The sequence below is a fragment of the Odocoileus virginianus genome, chromosome 14 (genome assembly GCF_023699985.2).
Source record: "Odocoileus virginianus isolate 20LAN1187 ecotype Illinois chromosome 14, Ovbor_1.2, whole genome shotgun sequence".
Classification (NCBI taxonomy): Eukaryota; Metazoa; Chordata; class Mammalia; order Artiodactyla; family Cervidae; genus Odocoileus; species Odocoileus virginianus.
This window is the reverse complement of record NC_069687.1, coordinates 54646699-54668591: the sequence shown is the minus strand read 5'-3', so window position 1 is coordinate 54668591 and position 21893 is coordinate 54646699. Positions and strand designations below refer to the sequence as shown.

The following is a 21893-nucleotide window of genomic DNA, read 5'->3' as shown; positions in this document are numbered from 1 at the left end:
ATGTATACACATCATGTGTGACAGAAAAAATCAAGAGCCTGTGGCATTTACTTGTGTAAACAGAAAACACAAACCCGCATAATACTAAATGTCTATTCTTTGTGTTATCACTATTCACCACATGAGTTTCAACTTAGAATCTTCTAATATTTCATATCCACATTATTATCAATACTAAGTACACTTATCTCTGCTCTACAAGTGGTTTTGGTTCCATTATTTCTTGGATCCCAATCTACTTTTGAGATTAAATTTTCATTTTATTCCAATATATTCCCTAGTACATCTTTTTCATTTACATTAAAAAAATTTTTTGTCTGTACCACACAGCATGTGGGGTCTTAGTTCCCTGACCAGAGATCAAACCCATGCCCCCTGCAGAGGAAGCAGAGTCCTAACCACGAGAACACCAGGAGTCCAATCCTCTGGTACACCTTTTGGAAAGGTTATATGGGGGGTAAATTTTGAAACCTTGGATTTCTAAAACTGTATTTTGTTCTCAGACTCAAACAACTTAAAAGTTTTGGATATATTGCTTTACTGTATCCTTGCATCCAACGATGCTGATGAAAAACTTTAAAGTCAATCTGATCTGTTCAATTTGCAAGTAACTTCCTTCACATTTTGGAACTTTGCATGGTGTCCTTTATACCTGCTCTGAATGTCATGAAGATGTATTTAGAAGTGTGTGCAAGTTACAGCTTTTGTTGAGTTATGAATGGACCAAATTTGATCTGCGGACCTATGTTGTGCTTCAGAACTAGGAAACTTTTGAATTTTTTTCCTCATTCTGTATCTATCACCTTTCTTTTTCCTTTAAATTCCTATTGGATCCAAGTTGGAACATGAAGACTTCTCATCTCACATCACACTATTTAATTATTTTGCCTTATATTCTATGGGATCCCAATCTAGACGGGGTGATTTGCTCTTTAGATGTATACTTCCTACTTCTCAGCACAACTGTTGAACTTGTGGCAAATTCTACTTTACACTATAAAGATATTTAAATGTTCCTAAGCTTGTTTTGTAAATTCAACATTCTCACTTATCAATCAGAAGATACTGCTTTCAAATAGTGATTTCTTTGCTGAGTTTCTTCATGGTGTAGTTTTTCAGTTGTTTGCTAACTATTGCTGTCATCATAGTATCTGACTGCGATAAGTGAATAACCTTCTCAAAATACCCACACTGATGGTGGGTGAAGGGGACATTAAACTGGGTAGGCCATGCCACTTCAAAATGACCTCACTTGTTTTCTTTCTAATCTATGCATCCACCCTCACTGCTGCTGTCCTGAGTCAGACCTCTCCTACACACTGCTTGGCATAAAAATGGCCATTATCCTAAAGAGTCTCACAATGCAGCACCCAATCATTACAAGAACTCTTTCTTCATTGTCCCTCTCTACTTTTGAGGTTTCCTTGATGTCAAATTCACCTTCCATGGTAGTGTTCTGTCTCTATCTGCCCTAGGTCTTCCAACTACTCTTCAAAGTTTATCTGTCCACTGCACTCCTGTTTCCCCAAATTTTGGAAATTTAAATACTTTCACCTATTGGAGTATTAAATAATGTTTGTGACTTCTAGGGGTGTGGATGGGAGGGGAAGCAAGAAGCATGAGTGAATATGCAACTGTGAACAATTTTCTTTGGGAGATAAACCTGAACATGGTTCTAGGGAAAACTAACGCTCTTTTGAAGGACGATCCTAACATGAAAGAAATGTTTTAATATCCATTCCAGGATGGCATTAGTTCTGAGCATTAGAGTTTGCCCTTCATGAAGAAGGGGAGCCCTACAATCACCTATCCTAAAAACTCATGCTCCACATACTAGTTTTTCTTCAAATTTATTTGATTTTTTTCATTCTTATTTTTCTTAGTGTTCTATCAAGGCAATTAGTTGGGAAGAACACATAAAAAAAAGATCCTTCTAAAGCTCTGCCTTGGAGGAACAAAATTTGTTTGATTAGATTTAAGGAAGGTAGTTAGGAAAACTATTTGTCAATAATGTTCTTCATAGAAAATAAAAATAGCTCTATTAACTCAGGGTGGTGGGGAAGAGAACATAATTTTATAGCTTATACTATTTAATTCACCAGTGATACATGAGCTTCTCATACTTCATCCTGAAATTATACCGAGGACTGTTTTAGAAGTTACGTTGGCCAGATGAAATCTCATGAGACATTGTAATTGTCCCTCCTTGTTATATTTGAAGTGGGAATGGTATCGGTTATATCATTTTGCAGGCTCTTTCTTAAGACTCCCACAGAAAGGTTCAGGAGTACCTTAATCTTTCTCTAAAATAAAACCTGAGTAGATTCTACTGAGGTATTTTTCCCAAATAAACTTTCACAGTTTAGAATTTTGCTTAAATTTTAGGACTGTACCTTTCTGAAAGTGAAAGCATCAGTCACTCAGTCATGTCTGACTCTTTGTGACCCCATGGACTGTAGTATGCTAGGCTCCTCTGTCCATGGAATTCTCCAGGCAAGAATACTGGAGTGCGTAGCCATTCCCTTCTCCAGGGGATCATCCCAAACCCAGAGACCAAACGCAGGTCTCCCACACTGCAGGTAGTTTCTTTACCATCTGAGCCACCAGTGAACATTTTTGGGGACTATAAATTTTAATTTTGCAAACTGCTTCACAAAGAGAACACAAAGTCCTAAAAAGAAGATAGCATTCTCTTACACATTTTCTAAAGCTATAAATGACTGTGCTTGCTATTCCCTGGGCTTAAAAACTCTGCAGAGGTAAAGAAACTATAGCTTTAGATGTTAAGATGGTCAACCTTGTCTAAATTCTCTTTTAGAAACAAAGTGATTACCTAAAGGTTTGAGTTGGCTGTTTATATAGTGCCTTTTAAAAGTAGTTTCTTGTTCTCTGTACATCAACTATGTATATTTATTAATGCTTTTGACAAAACAAAATTAATTTTACCTTCACTCTCTTTCATAAGAAACCTATTTATTATACATTAGATAAGAAGGATAGCAAATAAGAATGTTAAATAATGAAAAAAAAATCTTTTCAAATAGATATGACTGATCACCAATCTTGAACTAAGTGAAAAAACATTTCCATCCCCATGGCTTCCTTCAGAAGTAAAAAAACAGTAGGGTAAACCTGTATTTCTTTCACACCCAGGAATACAAGGGACTAAATGGTTAAAGAAAATAGCCATCCTTTTATCACAATTTTTCTCACCCTGAATTTCTAAATCACACTTTAAATAGCATTAATTTATTTAGTTTATTATAAACTAATTTATGTATTAAATTTGTTATAATTTATAATTATTTTAGTTTATTATCTATTCATTGTGCTATTTCTAACAATCTAGATGTATAACAAAAATTTAGAATGTTTTACAAATGCTAATAGGATTTGCTTTTAAGCACAGCAAATATCTAACACTTTACTTCTGTTCATGGCGATGTTCGTGTTTAAAGAATTTTTCAAGTATATATACAACTTTAAGTCCAAAGATCAGAGAAATATTTACAAAATAAGTATGTAGGGAGTTTTAGAATTTCATGGACTCAGAGGAAACAATGATTCTTTAATGAATCAGCATAAAACTGTAGTTTGTGTAAACAATTCTATATTGGACATATAATTTTTAATTGTTTAAAATTTTAGGGTGGTCTATTTTAAACACTGTTACTAAAAATAAGATAGTTTTGGTTTTAATGACTTGCTACATAGTACTTATTAAAAATAAGTATGTCAATTATGGGCATGGGCTTTAACTACAAATTACTCATCCTATTTCTTCAGAAGATTTAAATTATTACTTTCATTTAAATTTTGAAATTTTATCACTATCAAAACAAAAATTCTAATGAAGCGTTATTATTTAATTCTAATTTTCCAGTAGTTTAGAAGAAAACTTTGGCTATCCATTTAAGTAGAAAATTACTTTTAGTTTTTTATATGTCATGTTACTTATCTTGGTAACAAACTTTCTTACTTGACTTTGTGTTATGAGAACATTAAAAAAATTTTTTAATTAACTAGAATAGAATACTAGTGCATATAGAATACTAGTGCATATAATACTTGTCGCACTTGTAATATTTCAATAGAATATGCAGACAACTAACTTAAGTTTAATCACTGATAAATCAATTGTTCTTTCTGGGTTATTTCCCTTTCCAAAATCATAGTCTGTGTATCTGATTCAAGGTAAAGAAGTAAAAAATGTCATAATTATATTTATTTTTATGAAAAGCAAAAGTCGCTCAGTCGTGTCCAACTCTTTTGGCCCCATGGACCATACAGTCCATGGAATTCTCCAGGCCAGAATACTGGAGTGGGTAGCCAGTCCCTTCTCCAGGGGATCTTTCCAATCCAAGGATCGAACCTAGGTCTCCCAAATTGCTGGCGGATTCATTACCAGCTGAGCCACCAGGGAAGCAAGCCCAGAACACTGGAGTGGGCAGCCTATGCCTTCTCCAGCGGATCTTCCCGACCCAGGAATTGAACCGGGGTCTCTTGCATTGCAGGCAGATTCTTTACCAGCTGAGTTACCAGAGAACAGAATGTGACTGTGAAAAATCGACTAAAACCAATACAAGATGGGAATAATTTTAGAATGCCAAAATTAGTATTTTAAAATAAACTATGAATAAAGGGGACACCGAGTCTTGTCGTAAAGAAGCTGTTTGTCATTTTTTTAGAGATTACAACACACATACAATAAATGAATTTTATCAAAATACAGCACATTTTTCTACTATATTCATAAAAATCAATTCCTATGCAAATAGTACTGAAAATCAACTAAAATGAGTTAAAATTTACAAAGAGTTGTTAAAGGGTTTCAATCAATATTATTAAAACTATACAGTACAATAATCAATTGATAACATCTTGAAAGAAGTGCAGTATTGGAGTTCACATCTTTTAAAAAGTACTGCCTATTTACGATGACTAGCAAGAAACAAACGAGTTCAACTCACTTTTGCAAAAATAATGTCGATTACTATTTTTGCTAGTCCTATAAAAGACTTAATCTTCAAACAAGGTTGAAGAACAAAGCATAACAGATTAAAAATTCCAAAATTATATTCTTAGTAATTAAAAATGAATTGTAATAACTGAATATTGCTCTAAAGAAAGGCTCTAGACTAGCCTCGACTAAAAACAGTTCTTGGTCTTCTATGGCACTTTTTTCTGGTCCAAATAACTATGCGTTAATTCTCACCATTGCATGTTATTCAAATTTTATTTGATTACATAGACAGAACAAAAAGAAGGAAAAGTAAAGGTCTGAAAAAAATTCATAAACCTCTATCAAATATTTGTTACACTAACGAGGAACAAAGGCAGTTGGTGGTAAAACACTATTACACTGATGCGCTTAGAAACCCTTTAAAGACTCGGAAATGTCGAGTTCACATTTAACGTTACCTGCAGGAACAGCCCTTTTCTTGCACACCATTACACACTGGCGGGCCTCAAGGGCCCACTCCCTTGCTCTATAATTCTCCACAGCAGTTCTCTATCCCTATGCCAGTTTCACAGACGCACTTTGGTTTCCTAGCTCCATGCACACTGTTTCCTTTTACTTTACCAAGGCAATGTGAGGTCAAACAACATCAAGAGGCCTTCCAAAATCTTACATTTTCTGTTACAGCAACACAATCTCAAAACTGGCCATTTTAGTTTCATTTGTTGCTTAAGGTAAAAATTATAAATTAAGTTTAAAATGGAGTACTAATTATAAAACAGATTATAAGTACCACCATTTGCAAAAAAAAGGGGGGGGGATTTCTGCAATACAGAAAATGCATGGACCAAAAAAAAAAGAAAGAAAGAGAATGCATGGACATGCATCTACAGGAGAATTAAAAATTTCCTTTGACTAAAAAATTAAAACTTGATTCACTAGTAGCAACTGTATAGTCAAGGGCTATGACAAGAACAAATCCTATAGAGCTCATAAAACACAATTATTGTCTTTTTTATTTCTTTAAAAAGACATCACATTTTATTTATTCTATTAATAAGAACACATTAACAACTTTTTTCATTCTTTGCTTCCAGATTTTTATAGAAAATAACTGTTTTAATCTGGCCTTGGAAAGTGAACCCACCTGCACCACCTTCACCTACTCACTCTTCAACTCAATATGCACATAGCGAAAGCCAACACTTCAAATCTCTTGCCCACATTAAAAAAAAAGTTTCAGCAGAAAAACATTAATACCAGTTGAATAAAAATAAGGGCATAAAAGCTATGAGATAGACAGCTCTGCCATCTGTCTCTGGGCTACAGTCAAGGCTAACTAGAGCCTTGCACAGAGTTCAATCATGTGTATGAAATCCAAAAATAAACCTACACTCTATACAAAAACAACATACATCTGTTTTTGTAGCCTTGACTGCTATGTTTAAAAACCTAACGAGAAGTTTTATATGGTATGAATTCAATAGTCTCCCCCATATACTGTACAGTGGTTCTTTCCCTCTAACCACAAGGTCCATTACTTCATTAATGTACAAATTTGAATATAATTTTTTGAGTTCTTCTTTATATATAAAAATAGTCAAAATATTAATTTCCCCTGCAAGTATCTTCCAATAAATCTTGCTGTCTCTCCATTCTTTTAGTCCACGGCTCTTATGAGGAAACCTCTCTTAAGATGATGAGTTCTACTGTGTTCTGGAAAGTTTTTAGCAAGGACACTGCTTGTCCATGTTCAATATTGATAAAACTGTAGCCGTTAGCCTAGAAGAAAGAAGAAAAAGACTTAAAAATTTTTTTCATAATAATTTATGTTTGCACATTTAAATTTCTGCCAGGTAGTCCACAAAGCTGGCAGAAAATAAGAATCATTTTGGCAATTTAAAACAACATTTACACTCCTGGGCTCCATCCCATCTCTATGGAAATAAAAGCTCTAAAGCTAGGACCTAGAAACCTAGATCTTATCCACTTCTTCAGATGATTCTTATGTAGCAATCCTGATATTAGGAAGCACTTGTCTAAGACATAGTGTTAGACACGGCGCTGAGTTTCACACTACGATGAAACTGAGGTTGCCAAGTTACAAGGGTGGTAGAAGAGGCTCAATAAAGGACAGAAATGGGATGGGTCTACAGAAGCAGAAGATATTAAGAAAAGGTGGCAAGAATACACAGAAGAACTATACAAAAATATCTTCATGACCCAGATAATCATGATGGTGTGATCACCAACCTAGAGCCTGACATTCTGGAATGTGAAGTCAAGTGGGCCTTAGGAAGCATCACTACGAACAAAGATAGTGGAGGTGATGGAATTCCAGTTGAGCTATTTCAAATCCTAAAAGATGATGCTGTGAAGAGTTGCACTCAATATGCCAGCAAATTTGGAAAACTCAGCAGTGGTCACAGAACTGGAAAAGGTCAGTTTTCATTCCAATCCCAAAGAAAGGTAATGCCAAAGAATGCTCAAACTACCACACAATTGCACTCATCTCACATGCTAGGAAAGTAATGCTCAAAATTCTCCAAGCCAGGCTTTAACAGTACGTGAACCGTGAACTTCCAGATGTTCAAGCTGGATTTAGAAAAGGTAGAGGAACCAGAGATCAAATTGCCAACATCCACTGGATCATCGAAAAAGCAAGAGAGTGTCAGAAAAACATCTATTTCTGCTTTATTGACTATGCCAAAGCCTTTGACTGTGTGGATCACAACAAACTGTGGAAAATTATGGAAGAGATGGGAATACCAGACCACCTGACCTGCCTCTTGAGAAATCTGTATGCAGGTCAGGAAGCAACAGAATTGGACATGGAACAACAGACTGGTTCCAAATAGGAAAAGGAGTATGTCAAGGTTGTATATTGTCACCCTGCTTATTTAACTTATATGCAGAGTACATCATGAGAAACGCCAGGCTGGAATCAAGATTGCCGGGAGAACTATCAATAACATTAGATATGCAGATGACACCACCCTTATGGCAGAAAGCGAAGAACTAAAGAGCCTCTTGATGAAAGTGAAAGAGGAGAGTGAAAAAGTTGGCTTAAAACTCAACATTTAGAAAACTAAGATCATGGCATCTGGTCCCATCACTTCATGGCAAATAGATGGGGAAACAGTGGAAACAGTGGCAGACTTTGTTTTTTTGGGCTCCAGATGGTAGAGATGCAGCCATCACTGCAGATGGTGACTGCAGCCATGATATTAAAAGACGCTTACTCCTTGGAAGGAAAGTTATGATCCACCTAGACAGCATGTTAAAAAGCAGAGACAGTACTCTGCCAACAAAGATCCACCTAGTCAAGGCCTTGGTTCTTCCAGTAGTCATGAATGGATGTGCAAGTTGGATTATAAAGAAAGCTGAACGCCAAAGAATTGAGGCTTTTGAACTGTGGTGTTGGAGAAGACTCTTGAGAATCCCTCGGACCCAAGGAGATCCAACCAGTCCATCCTAAAGGAAATCAGTCCTAAATGTTCTTTGGAAGGACTGATGCTAAAGCTGAAACCCAATACTTTGGCCACCTGATTCGAAGAACTGACACATTTGAAAAGACCCTGATGGTGGGAAAGGTTGAAGGAAATCAGTCCTAAATGTTCTTTGGAAGGACTGATGCTAAAGCTGAAACCCAATACTTTGGCCACCTGATTCGAAGAACTGACACATTTGAAAAGACCCTGATGGTGGGAAAGGTTGAAGGCAGGAGGAGAATGGGACAACAGAGGATGAGATGGTTGGATGGCATCACTGACTCAATGGACATGAGTTATCGATTGACAGGACTGATGCTGAAGCTGAAACTCCAATACTTTGGCCACTTGATGCGAGGAACTGACTCATTTGAAAAGACCCTGATGCTGGGAAAGATTGGAGGCAGGAGGAGAAGGGGATGACAGAGGATGAGATGGTTGGATGGCATCACTGACTCAATGGACAAGAGTTTGAGTAAACTCCAGGAGTTGGTGATGGACAGGGAGACCTGGCGTGCTGCAGTACATGGGGTCGCAAAGAGTCAGACACGACTGAAGTGACTAAGTCACTGAAGTGACTGAACCGAGAAGAGGTTGAGGTCCAGTCTTCCCACTTGCCTAGGAGTCATGAGAGCAAGAACACTACACCTTTTGTGATTTAGGTTAAACATTTAATGAAGTCTTACTATATACCAGATACACAGTTCTAAATGCCTCAGTGCTTCTTAAATCTTTCAATTCTCATAACACAGAAAAGGGATTCTTTCTCATCTTATTTTAGAACAAGTTAACATTTATAACTTGTGCAACTTGTTCTTGACATTAATGGTTGGATGGCATCACTGACTCAATGGACATGAGTTGAGCAAGCTCTGGGAGATGGTGAAGGAGAGGGAAGCCTGGTGTACTGCAGTCCATGGGATCCCAAAGAGTTGGACATGACTGAACAACAACATTCATAAACTTAATCAAAAGGCTAAGATATATTTCAAAAATGCTAAGGTGTATTTAAAACTATTAGTGTGATTTTCCAAGGTATAAGGCAGAAATATTTCAAGCTATGAAAGCACGAGAGAGTAGCCTATAAGAAATGCCTCTGTTCATCCAAAAATATCTAACGATAACTTCATAAAATGCTTACTTTCTAATCTGGCATTTGATGAGATCAGATATTATTTTAAAAAAACAAAATAGTGAAAAATGTATCTTAAGTTACCTGAATAATTTTATCACCTGGCTGCAATAATTTTGATGCAGGTCCTTCAGGTTGTACCCTTGTTACAAATATACCCTTTAAACAACAAAAAAGATAATTATTTACTGGAAAGAAGTATGCATAAAAAGAGAGTACCAAGAAGCAATCTTTTCTATAGTATGCAAATATCTGAACTGTGGTACAAGTTTTCTGCCTGTCTTTTCTAATATTGTGATAATGCTATGTTATTTGTGCTTCTGGTCATTCTTACAGTAGTACACTGATTTTTTTTTGTTAAAGTAATAAAAAAAAAAAGTACATATATAGCTGTGTAGAAAAGTATTAACAATTAAAATGTCACTTCACAATATAATGAACATTAAAATTTTGGAGTTAAATTTGTATTTGTCAAACAATTAATTTGTACTGATCACATTTCAAAACTAAAAGCTGAACAGGGAAATCATAAGGTGATGTCTGTTCAGATTTAAATAAATATCTGTTAGATTTTTACTTATGCATAAAAGACATTAATTTAGTGAATAAAAACTAATGGGCATTTCAAGGATATATAAACAAAACTCACATCGTCATCAGGTCTGAATGGGTTTCCTCTTCCCCCAACCCCTCCTGATATGCTAAATCCAAGTTCTGGATCCTTTTCAACTCTCACTCGAATCTGAGTTAACACAAAAATAAAGTTACTGCTGTATCAGAAAAAGTTACAACAATATTCATATTGGTAAATTAAGTTCAAGAAAACATAAATATGTAAGAATTCACCTAAAATAAATATTTGGGCAGATGAAATGAAACTACAATGTAAATAATATGTTAATGAGTTAGTGAGTTAAAGGCACAGCTAAGATTATAAAGCACAGCTCCTAAATCAATCTATTGCTATCTTATGAGGATTATGCAACCAATTAAAGTTGAGTTTATATATTTTGGACATCACACACTCTAATGACATAGAGGATACACACAAAACATGGACTTTATCATCAATTTCCATTTGCAAACATCTAAATTACATAGTATTTCTTACTATAATATGTTTCATAAGACATATAAAAAGATCCCTGGGTGGTTGTTGGGAGGCTAACTTCTTTCCTGAATCTGTTTATACCCTTCAAAGGAGCTAGGACTGATGATCAATTGGTATTTTTTACAACCAAGCTACAGAAAAAGAGGCAAGAGCTAAATTTTGTTGTAAAAACACTCCCTTTCTCCAGAAACTAAAACGAAATGAATGATACATTTCTCTAAGTTTCTAACGATATTATTTCTCTAAGTTTCTAATGATATTATTTTATTAATAAACTATCAAAATACATGAATATATGACTGTTGACTTTCAAAGTACTTTTTAAGATTTAATTCTCAAAGCTCTTTGGAGACTATAGTCCAATTTCAGAAACCAAGTATCAAATAACAATTAGCAGATATAATACACCTTTCAAGTTTAAAGGTCTACTATTTATATTCCTGAAGAATGTCTGATTATTGGAACATCATCAATCAGTTTGGAAAAACAACCACCTTAGGGAAAATAAATCATGCCCTCAACGCTATATCCTATGTCAATTTATCAGAATGGGAGGGGGAATCATATAATCAGGTTAAACCACAAAGTTTAATACCTTATAAACTTAACATGAAACCAAACCATTAAACAAAATGGTAAAAACTATGTTAAAATTCTATATGGATTTATTGCTATAATTAAATCACCTATAAAATACATTAAAAGCTTAGTCTCATATTCCAAATATTCTTGTTCATTCTTACCTCTTGCCTTCCCAGTTCATGGCCTTGTCTAGGAGAACAATGGGGCTGTGTGTATGGAGGCTGGTGGGCCACTTTCAGCATCAAGTAATCAATTAGTTGTTCTCTAGAGGGATGCCTTGCCACAGATGCCTGAGGAAGGGGGTGATGTATTTGACTATAATTTGCCTGAGGCCTGAGAGGCTGGCCCATCTGTCCATTACTCAAAGGCATCTAAGAAAAACATGAAGTGTCTTAAAATGACCAATAATAATGCCTTATAACAAGTACTTGGATTTTCTTCTTGGAGCATTACAAAAGCACTTGAGTTTAACATTCTAAATCACATTATCATGCCATGTATGCCTTTTTTTTTTTTCTCTGATTTTACACTTTTAAAAGGAAAAGAAGAACCCTGTTAATGTCTTAATTCTAAGTTTGCCTGATGCTTCCTGATAAGATTCACTCTTTTAAAGCTTCAAATTAATCACATCTACATTTAAAATTATTTGCTTTTCTGTAACCATAACCCAATGTTAAAATGATAAACAGTACGCCAAAATTTTAAAATTTAAGACCGTTAAAAGGGAATCTTTTCCTACACTTAGTCTCTCACATACACTCCCAAGACACAGTTGCTGTTTTGTGGTAGAACATTTTCATAACCTGAGTATATTCTTGTACCTCCATTCTCTCCTTTCCAGAACTAAAAAGCCAATCAGCAATGCAGGAGGAAACGGATTTATTCCTTGAGTGTACGTGTGTGTGTGCCAAGTTATCAAATTTTACACTCTCTAAATACTAATTCCATAGAATGTGAGCCACAAAAATTAAACCTTGACATTCTACTTTTCACAGACTAAACAAAAAGGTCAAGATTATTCTGTTGCTGTTAAAGAATTATCTTGGTTTAAAGACTCTTGTCTTTTAGACTTAAAAATAACCTTTGTGGAAATGTGATAATAGCTTATTCTGTTAGTGTGAGGAATCTATCTGAAAAATAAAAGGTTATATTTATATTACAAATATATGCATATAAAGAGATTTTTGTGTATAAGAGGAAATAAATACATTTAAGCTATTCAATCATTTAAAACTTCACTGTTAACTTTTAACCCACAAGGAAATTACAGAAAAACTGTGAGGGAAATTATGAGTCCCGTTTCCCTAAAATTACGCAAACTAGAAAAGTTTGGGAAAAGATTATGACAACAATTTCAGAACTATTTATCTTCTTATGTGCATCTTGCTGAGGAATACAAACTTTGGTTCTGGTGAAGAATATTTTTATTTAAACAGAAAGTTCTCTTTTTCACTGTATTATACTTGAGAACTTAGTAAAATATGAAGTCTGGGTGTTTTATGACAGGGCACAAAGATAACCCTCTATCACAAATCTTACATTGCTTAGAGAGGAGAAAGAGGTGCTATATTCTCTCTCTTTTTTTTAAACTGTGGTTGTTTCCCACTTGGTCACTAGACTTGAAGCAATTAATCTGTCCAGGAGCACTTAAAAATTAAATACTGTGTGTGTGTGTGTGTGTGTGTGTGTGTTCAGTTGTGTTCGCCTCTTTGCAACCTCACGTACTATAGCCCGCCAGGCTCTTCTGTCCGTAAGATTGCAACTATTTTTTTATGCACACTCTGTAGACAGCACTTGTTTTTCTCCATGCTAATAAAATTTCTATGGGCAGATTCAATACCTTTCTCCTAGGGAGAACATTATAGACAATAACTACTTTTGACCCATTCTTAAGACTCCTTGACACATAGAACTTACGCATACTTGACATTCTACATCAGTGTTAAACACAGCCATGGACTATACTAAACTATGATTAGCAGATAACTCAGGAGAACAAAACACATAAAACAAACTCAGTAATCAAAACTACAAAATGGATATTAAAAAGAAACTGGATAGGACAGCTCAATTAAAAGAAAAGCAACCAAAAATGGGTAAAATAAATAACTATGTACAAACTTAAATGGCTGGGTTCCTACTCTCAAGAACAATGCAAAAGTTTATATAACTGTGCTTCACAATTATATCTGGTTATACTAGGGATATAGGCTTAAGATAAAAGAACTGAGGAAAATACTAGAAAAGAAATTACATATCTAGCACTGGTGACAAAAAAGTAAACTCTCTAAATGAGTGAAGTTTTAGTTATAAAAGTAATAAGACTACAACCATCATCTATTTTATCATATACAAAAGTCTTCCAAGGTGATTTCCAACTACATTAGAAGTATTATCTGTTAAAATGCCTTCATCATCCAATGATGAACTTGAGACAGGTTCATTTTTAACTCTCCAAATAGTTTACTATCAGGAACACCAAAAAGCCTTTGATTCAAATGACAAGGTGATAATACTACAGAAATCCAAAATTAACAAAATGATTCTTCAGTGTGGACAAAATCATGAAATAAACTAAGAATCAGCAGAGTGAAATTTTATATCTTATTTCTCAATTATTAAAAAACTTACTAATCAAGAGGGAAAGGTCCTCACAAAAGCGTTTTCAGTGTTAAAACATATTTCTAGTTCAAAAGCTGTAAAACACAGTAAGCTCACAGATACTACTTCATTCCCTGAGCACCTACTTTCATTAGGCTGTCTGGAAGAACATCTTTGTGACTAATTGGAGCTGATGGGTAGTTCTGCTGTCCTGAAATGAATATATCATCTTGACAAGGATCTCCTGGACAAGATGTCTGGGGATGCTTCAAATGAGGGGGAAATAAAAAATAAACAAATAATGATCTTTAAGATGTGAAACCAAAACAGTGACGACACTTAAGAGGAGATACTGCTAGACAATGGAAAGATGAAGGACTAATCAAACGTTACCATCATAACTGCACCTTTATAAGGACTGTTAAGTAGATTTATTGTGGTAATCACTCACTATACAATACATACATGTATCAAACCATCATGATGTATACCTTAAACTAAAACAAGGTTGTATGTCAGTTATATCTCTAAAACTGGAAACAATATTAGTACCTTTAACAGTCTTTCAAAGTTACGTGGCAAAATGTTTATTCTTATAATGTGTAAAAAGTACATCTGAATATATATTGTCAAGATATTCCTTTATGATGCTTTTATGATTTTATTTACAGTAATACCTAGCTTTTAACATTTGCAGCAATAAGTTTAGTTATTAATCCAAATTAAGAGGCCCAAATTTTAAGAGCAACTAAAACATATGTACTCCTGTTGAGTACAGCAAAAAGTTTTAATTAAAAAGAAAAAAATTAACTGCTGTTCTTTTAACAGCACAGCATCATCCAGGATTTACTTCTTAATGATGAGCAATATCAATAAATATACAGTCTTATGTGCCTATTTTTCACCTTAATTTAGTTCTAAACACACCTAGTTATATTTTAGAAAACTAAACAGATTCTGATAAATAGTATTGTTACCTTCAAAAAAGTGTTATGGCTGGCAACACAGATACACAAACTACTGCAAAAGGTGTTATGTAAAAACCCAAACGAACTTTCTGGCCAACTCAATATATCATCATGTTGAAAAACAATGTGAAATCTACTTCATTATTATATGCCACAGGATACAAACAAATCTAAGTGTGTGTAATTTAGTCTTAGGAACCGCATCTGCAACAAAGCTGTCATGTGCAGTGTTGCTAGCTCACATTACGGCTTAGGGGGCTTTTGTTTGGTTTCTGCTGTTTTGTTTCTCTTGTGGCCGGGCTGTACAGCATGTGGATCTGAGTTCCCTGGAGTCTTAACCACAGGACCACCAGGGAAGTCCTGGCTTAGTATTTTTAGATGTAGCTTGATCTGATTTTCTGTATTTATACAGTGAATACTTTATTTGCCTTTTCCATTTTTGAGATGTGTTTTCAGAAATGTGTAATCAACTTAACTCACAGCTTGAAGTTTAAACTCAAGTGTGAATGTACAACTATATCTTTAAATGAACATGTACATTACAGATGAAAAAAAGTGCAACAGACTCAAAGATTCTGAATTTAATAATAAGCAAAAGATATTACTGATCAAGAATTTGTTAAAGAAAAAAAAAAACTGCTCTTGATGACTATAAAGATTATCCCTGAGTTAATAACCCCATGGCTTCAGCTAGAAAGAGCACCAGAAATGCAGGGCTTAGTAGCCATCATCCCCTCTCTCCCTATTTAAACTGCTAAGTTCCAAAATGATTGCTGCCACTAACATGTGACACAGAGACTGAGTGGCCGCAGGTGACAGAGGACAGCAAGATGAGGGAGGTCCCGGCAGAGCAAAGTGAACCCCGGACACTGCTCCTATCTCAGAAAACAGACTCAAGCCAGGAGGGTCGTAAAAAGTCGGAGGGGACTGGGGGTGGTGAGAAAGGGGACGCTCAAGTAAAAAGCAAAGGGCCCAGAAGCTGGGTCAGTATGGAAATAAAACTATGTGGGAGAGAATAAGCTTTACAAAGGGAGAAGGGTCTTTCCAGGGTGGCAGAAGGGCAGAGGAAATATTTACTTAGAGGTCATGCTACCACCTCAAGCTGTCATGGAAAGACAAATTTTATAACAGCCAGAGTTGTTCTGGTCTTTCTCCTTTTCTGTCCTTCTTATCTCCTACCCTTAACTTTCATTAAGAATAAACCTTCCTTCTTCCCACAAATGATTAGGTGGGTGTTAACGGATTTGGGTTTTGCCTTTTCACTGGTACTTATTGCAATTTCTCCAGCCTCACATTTAATCATATTCTGCAAATTATGATTAAACTGAATTCCAGGTATTTATTTGCCAACTCTCAGTCACTAAAGTGAAAATTCTTCTTTCCTACAACCCCTCTATGTATTATGCATGGCACAGCATTAACACTCTGAGTTAGGGGAAGGAAGCTAATTTTAACAGAGAGCACTGCAAAGAAAAAGAATTTTTTAAAAACCTCTTCAACTCCTATTGCTCACCCCCTTTTTACACAAATAAGAGCTGACTACACCTTTAAGTTATGACCACAGAAACTTAAGAGGTAAAGTCTAAATCAGCTTTGCAGAGCCTTACAACTAAGCCATGCAAGAACTGGGAGGTAATCAAGGTATTTAACCCACAGAACAGATTTATTTTCTAGAACTGTTAACACATTATTGACCCAGGGATTTTTGCAGAAGCTGAGGCCTGTGGCAGGTGATTTGTTATGTAAGTGGATATTCAAGCGCTCTGGTCAGTAACATTTGGGTAACATGAAATGCGGGCTTCTTTCTCATCTATGCACTGAAGTACTGATCTACTGCAGGTACTCACTCGAAAGGTGTGCCCACCAGAACCTCTTCCGTCTGCAACACTCAAGGCCAGACTGCCCTGGCTGCCATGCAGATCCCTAGAGCTGCCATAGTGAAAGTTGCTTACAGCAGTAAAATTGGAATTAAAGGACCTTGACAGCATGCTCTGAATAAAGAGGGGATAGATTTAACAGAGATTAGTGTAGCATGCAAAATTCACAAGACACGTTATACACATAGACATATATACAAGTAACCCCCAGATTATGCAGGAATACCATGCAACACTGAATTTTCAGAGACACTGAAAGAAATTGGCACTATTTACCATATATTTACATGAAAACATATATGTATACGCACATAAATTATATGTAAACCCAACCATTTACATGTTTAAACACCAAAAAAAAAAAGTGCAAACATACAGCTGCTCTTAGGCTATTATGCTTAACTCCTAACCTATCTTATTAGAAGTTCATCAGAAAATAGGAATTGATGTCACATCCAGAAGTATTTTTATGTATATGGTTACACACAGAATACAAACTAATTTCTTTGTAAAGGCAAACTTCACCAACACTCAGTTATTTCTAAGTCAAAATGGTTTTCTAGAAAGAATGCTTCATTCTATAGAAATGAATTGTCTTATTAAGTAAATGGAGACTTTAAACATACATAATATAGCACAAAAAGTATTTGCAAAGAAATACTTGGCTCTTATAATTTCTAATAAAAATTACCTTTCACACTTAAAAAATGTCTTAAAGAAAAGTTTAACACAAACAAAGACTTTTAGGGTATAATATTTAAAAGGCTCCTACTGCTCTGCAATTATCAGGGGAAAAAACCCAATAAATCTAGAAAATGTACATAAAACTCTTTTCTCATTCAAATAGATATTAAAAGTAATTGTATTTTTAGAAGTCAGTAGTGGCTCTGCTGTTTAACCTTGAAGAAGCCTTCAAGTTTCACTGATAGACGCCTTCCATGACTGAGTTTACATAAATGCCTAATCGCCAATCCCAGAGTTGCCTGAGCAATGTACTTCAAAAAAGCACTGCCTGATTCTCCCTGTTCTTGCTAGGTTATTCCCGAAGTTCACTACTGTCCTTTTACATGTGGATGCTTTTAGTCATGTCCCTGAACACTGAAGGTCTGATGGTCAAACCAAGAGAAACCTCATTTTGAACATGGCTTCTTAGTAAGAAATACACAAATGCTTGTTATGGCCATAATAAGCATTTCTGTATTACTCTTAGGAAGTACTTAGTTTCTTCAGATATGAAGTTGATCTCTTATACAAAGAAACAATATAACATTTCAAAAAGAAAGGAATCTATAAAACTACAATGAACAAATTTAGTTATTTTGTGAATTCTAAAGTAAAGATCAAGGAAAAAGCTGAATAGGCCAGGCTCAGTACTTTCTCAAAGCATTTCACAAAGAATAAGGATCTGGCAGAAGCAATTCATAGGTTCCCCAAACATGTGATTAGAAAGTAAAAATAAATTATACACAAAATCACACACAGAAACATATAAAAAACACACATTCATGCATTATAACACAGTTTTACATGTTAACTTGAGTGGTCTGATTGATTCTTTTTAATAATATCTTGGAACAAAGTCTTTGCTGTCATCTTTAAACATATATGAGGTTTTCGTAAATATCTCACTGAGTAAGAAGGCTAAAGTCCAGAATAGGTCTGACTTTGAATTTAGGTCTGTACAGATACATCCACGTAAAACTGTACCCTATCAAAACATATGAACACATTGTGCAAAGTTCAATTAAGTGCTGAACATATGTCCTGGACATTGTTCACTACATGCTAATAGTTGTATAACAGCAAGTGAAAATGAAAATTATCATATTGTGTTAATCATATGGAGTGCTTATCAGTTTTTAATATAATAAGGAATACTGGCAAATGTTGACATTAGGAATAACTTTACAAATTTTTATTCCTTTGCAATATCTGTTGATAAGTTTAATTGAGTCAGTCTTGAGATTTCTGAGGTGAGATCTATTTTCTTATTTGTGTTCCAGGTACAGTTTGTTGGGGAAGTTGGGAAGGAGGGGTTACTACTTAAAAAAGCCAAGTAAGCTTTAATAACTAATTGCTTTCTGTTTTATTATTAAACTCCTAGCTGGGCAGAGCAGCACCTTTTCCTCTAGAGGTCAGGCAGGCGTTGTGAACTCCCCTGAGGAAATTTTTCAAATGCTCACCATGCCATTAGAATTATGTTTAAAGAAGAGGGGAAGATGTAGAGGAACAAATAGAAATTTCCCATCACCCTCCACCATTTTCAGCCAATGCTTTCAAGTCTGGGGTCTAAATTACATTGCCCCGTGTCCTCTAAAGCTTTTTCCTAATTTCAATGAGTCAATTCTCATCTCTAAATTACCAGTGGGCACAACTGGGAAACTACTACCATGTATTCTCCAAGCCATCATACAGTAAATTCTAAACATAAAAAGCACAAAAGTGCAAGGAACAACGAGATGGCTAATCTTTGCTTCATAATTACTAAAGTCCAGGAAAATCTCTGACCAACAGGAAAGTGGCGGAGAACAGCCATCTGAGATGTCAACTAATAACATCGAGGTAACCAAACTCATCTCATCCTCCAAATATGCTATTCCTCATCAGTATCTAGTTTTTTGGGCATTCCCCAAAAAACAATTATTCAAGGTACCAACCTCAAGTTTAATCCATTTTCCTCAATGAATGATTACAGGAATAGTCCCTTCAGAGTAAACCCTTAAAAGTCTATCTCAGAACTGCCTCTTGAATTTGCTCTTTTGTCTCAATTCCACTGATACATTTCTCATTCTATTTATTCTCAGGACTGTCAGACAGTCTCATAACTCAATCAACTTAACTGTAACTATAGCTATAGCTTCTTCCTCCTCAAATTCAGTTCCACACCATCACCAGAAGTTTATTTATAAAACAGCTATGTTACTCCTTTACTTAAGAAACTTCCAAATTCCTCAGATAAAGTACACAAATTCAAGAGCCTCAACAGAATGTACAGAATTGCAGCTGAAACAAAATGGATATATTACAATGAAGTTGCCTAATGCTACAGATGCTCAGCTATTTAAAGCTACAGAATTTAAAAGAGCTAATTACTACAAAGGTTCAATGTAAATTGATACAAGGTATTGATCCTTATTTTAGGCATTGATTTCCAAACATTTTGACTTAAAGAATTTATTGAGGTTGTATACACTTAGCTCCTTTTAAAAATATCTTATATCAGTAAACAAAGCTGAAATAATTCTTGGGTAAAATACACTGAGAGACAGGAAGCTGAATCTTGCAGAATGAGTATGCCTTATATATTTGGGCCACAGAACTGTCCTAATATATCAGTTTTAAGGTTAATTTTTTAAAAACATTTATCTCTTTTCAAAAAAGTAACATCTACATATAAAGTTATAAAAGCTCATCCATATGAGCTTAAGTTACTTAACAACAATCTTCTAACTATATTAGAGCCACAGACACCTGAGTTCAAATAGGCCAGAAATGCAATATAGGAGAGTCAATAGTAAATGCCATGCCAGAAGCCATCTGAGTCAGTGACAGTGTTAGTTATACAACATGAACTGGGAAAAAAAAAATCTTAGGTGAAAGATATACATTTACAATACATTTCTTGTTATTCTGTTAACTATATAGTAAACTGTTGTTTTTATACACATATTTACATAATTAATTATTAATAGATGAGCAGGAGGTCAGAACAGAGGTAAACATGTAGATATATGTATTATGTGTAGTATGTGTGGCACAATCTAAGAAACACAAATGAATGTAAGCCCATCAGAAAACTTTAAAGAGTAACAGGAAAGAAGTTCCTATCACTATCACAACTGTTTTGATTCTGGGTAAGTCTCTAATCTCTAATCTCACTACCAAGGAAAAACTTCTAGAATATAATAAGTATGTATTCAATAATTCAGAGTATCTTATTTCATCTTGTTTAAAAAACAAAGTATGCCAAAAATTTTAAAGGAAAATTAGTAAATTCATAAAGAGGCAAATGAAAAATTGATGTTTAATTACCTTTTCTAATTTTTTGGCCTCAATGTGTCGTAGTACTTGTTCTCGCCAATCATGAGGAACTTTACTTTTTCCTGGCGGATCTAATAGCGAGTGCTCAGAACCAACCCTTGTACTCGGTCTTTTTGAAGGGCTAGTCCGTGAATAGCTGAAGTCACTGACTGACATAGTTCTCTCTGGTATCTCACTAGCGGAGGGGCGAGCACTCTGAGGCCTTGAGGCATTTGGGCCATCAACGCTGTAGGTGCGTGCGGAAAGAGGTCTCTGTGCTCCTGACATCACTGGAGGAGTTCGTCCCACTGAATGCAACTCTCTGTATGACAAATAATCTCCTTCAGGAGCCTGGGTCCGCCTCGTGGGACCCGGATCACCAAGATTTACAGAGGCTGTTGAGGACACACTACTCTGTCGCTGAATTGTAGTTCGAGTTGCTCCAGGAATGAGTCGGTCATTTGGTGAGATGGCCCACATGTCCCCATGTCTTCCTGGACCAAGTCTCTGGTGTAAATGATAGCCAGGATTAGCTCGAACATTGTTATGATTAGAGAAATTCATATTGGCAGAATGTTTAGCGTAACTGTGACTTTCTGTACTCTCTGATCTAGGAAAGCGCTGTGAGGGAAAATTGACAGGATCTACTTGGGGATTTTGTTTGGAGTGCCACAGAGTGTCCTTGACTGCAGCACTGCTACTGTACTGAATATTATACTGTGGAGGACCATATATCTGAGGCATAGACTGTGGGCCGCTTGTGGGACCTCTTATTGTATTTGGTTCTTCAGGATTATGATTTGAATCAAACTTGAAAATTGCCTTTGCACCCGATATTAAATCAGAAGATGAAGAAGAACCAGTAAATACTTGCAATGGTTGATCATATAAAAGCGTAGCTGACTTGCTCCTGACTATATTTTTTCCATCAATAGTAGATGTTACTTTAGCTGTGGCACTTGGCTGCTGAGGTCCATTATCACTCAGAATGTCATAGATTTTTAGCCCTCCAGTTTCCATATTAGTTATGCTATGAGATTTCACAACAGATCCAATTGGCCCACTTTTCTGAGGGGAGAGATCTTCAGTGCTTTTGGAATGACCCACATCAACAGAAGAATCAGTGTCATGTGGTTCGGTCCTCGTAGGAT

At 35.4% G+C, this 21893-nt stretch overlaps 1 protein-coding gene across 1 annotated transcript in view; it reads right to left on the bottom strand.

Moving 5' to 3' along the window:
* Window positions 1–4655: 4655 nt before the first annotated feature.
* The window catches only part of ERBIN (erbb2 interacting protein), a 117658-nt gene continuing 100420 nt past the window's right edge, over window positions 4656–21893 (bottom strand). The window contains 7 exon segments of the mRNA XM_020910369.2: window positions 4656–6742; window positions 9668–9742; window positions 10233–10325; window positions 11438–11647; window positions 14024–14143; window positions 16693–16836; window positions 20755–21892. Coding sequence (XP_020766028.2) covers window positions 6635–6742; window positions 9668–9742; window positions 10233–10325; window positions 11438–11647; window positions 14024–14143; window positions 16693–16836; window positions 20755–21892 — 1888 coding nt within the window. The 3' untranslated portion in view covers window positions 4656–6634.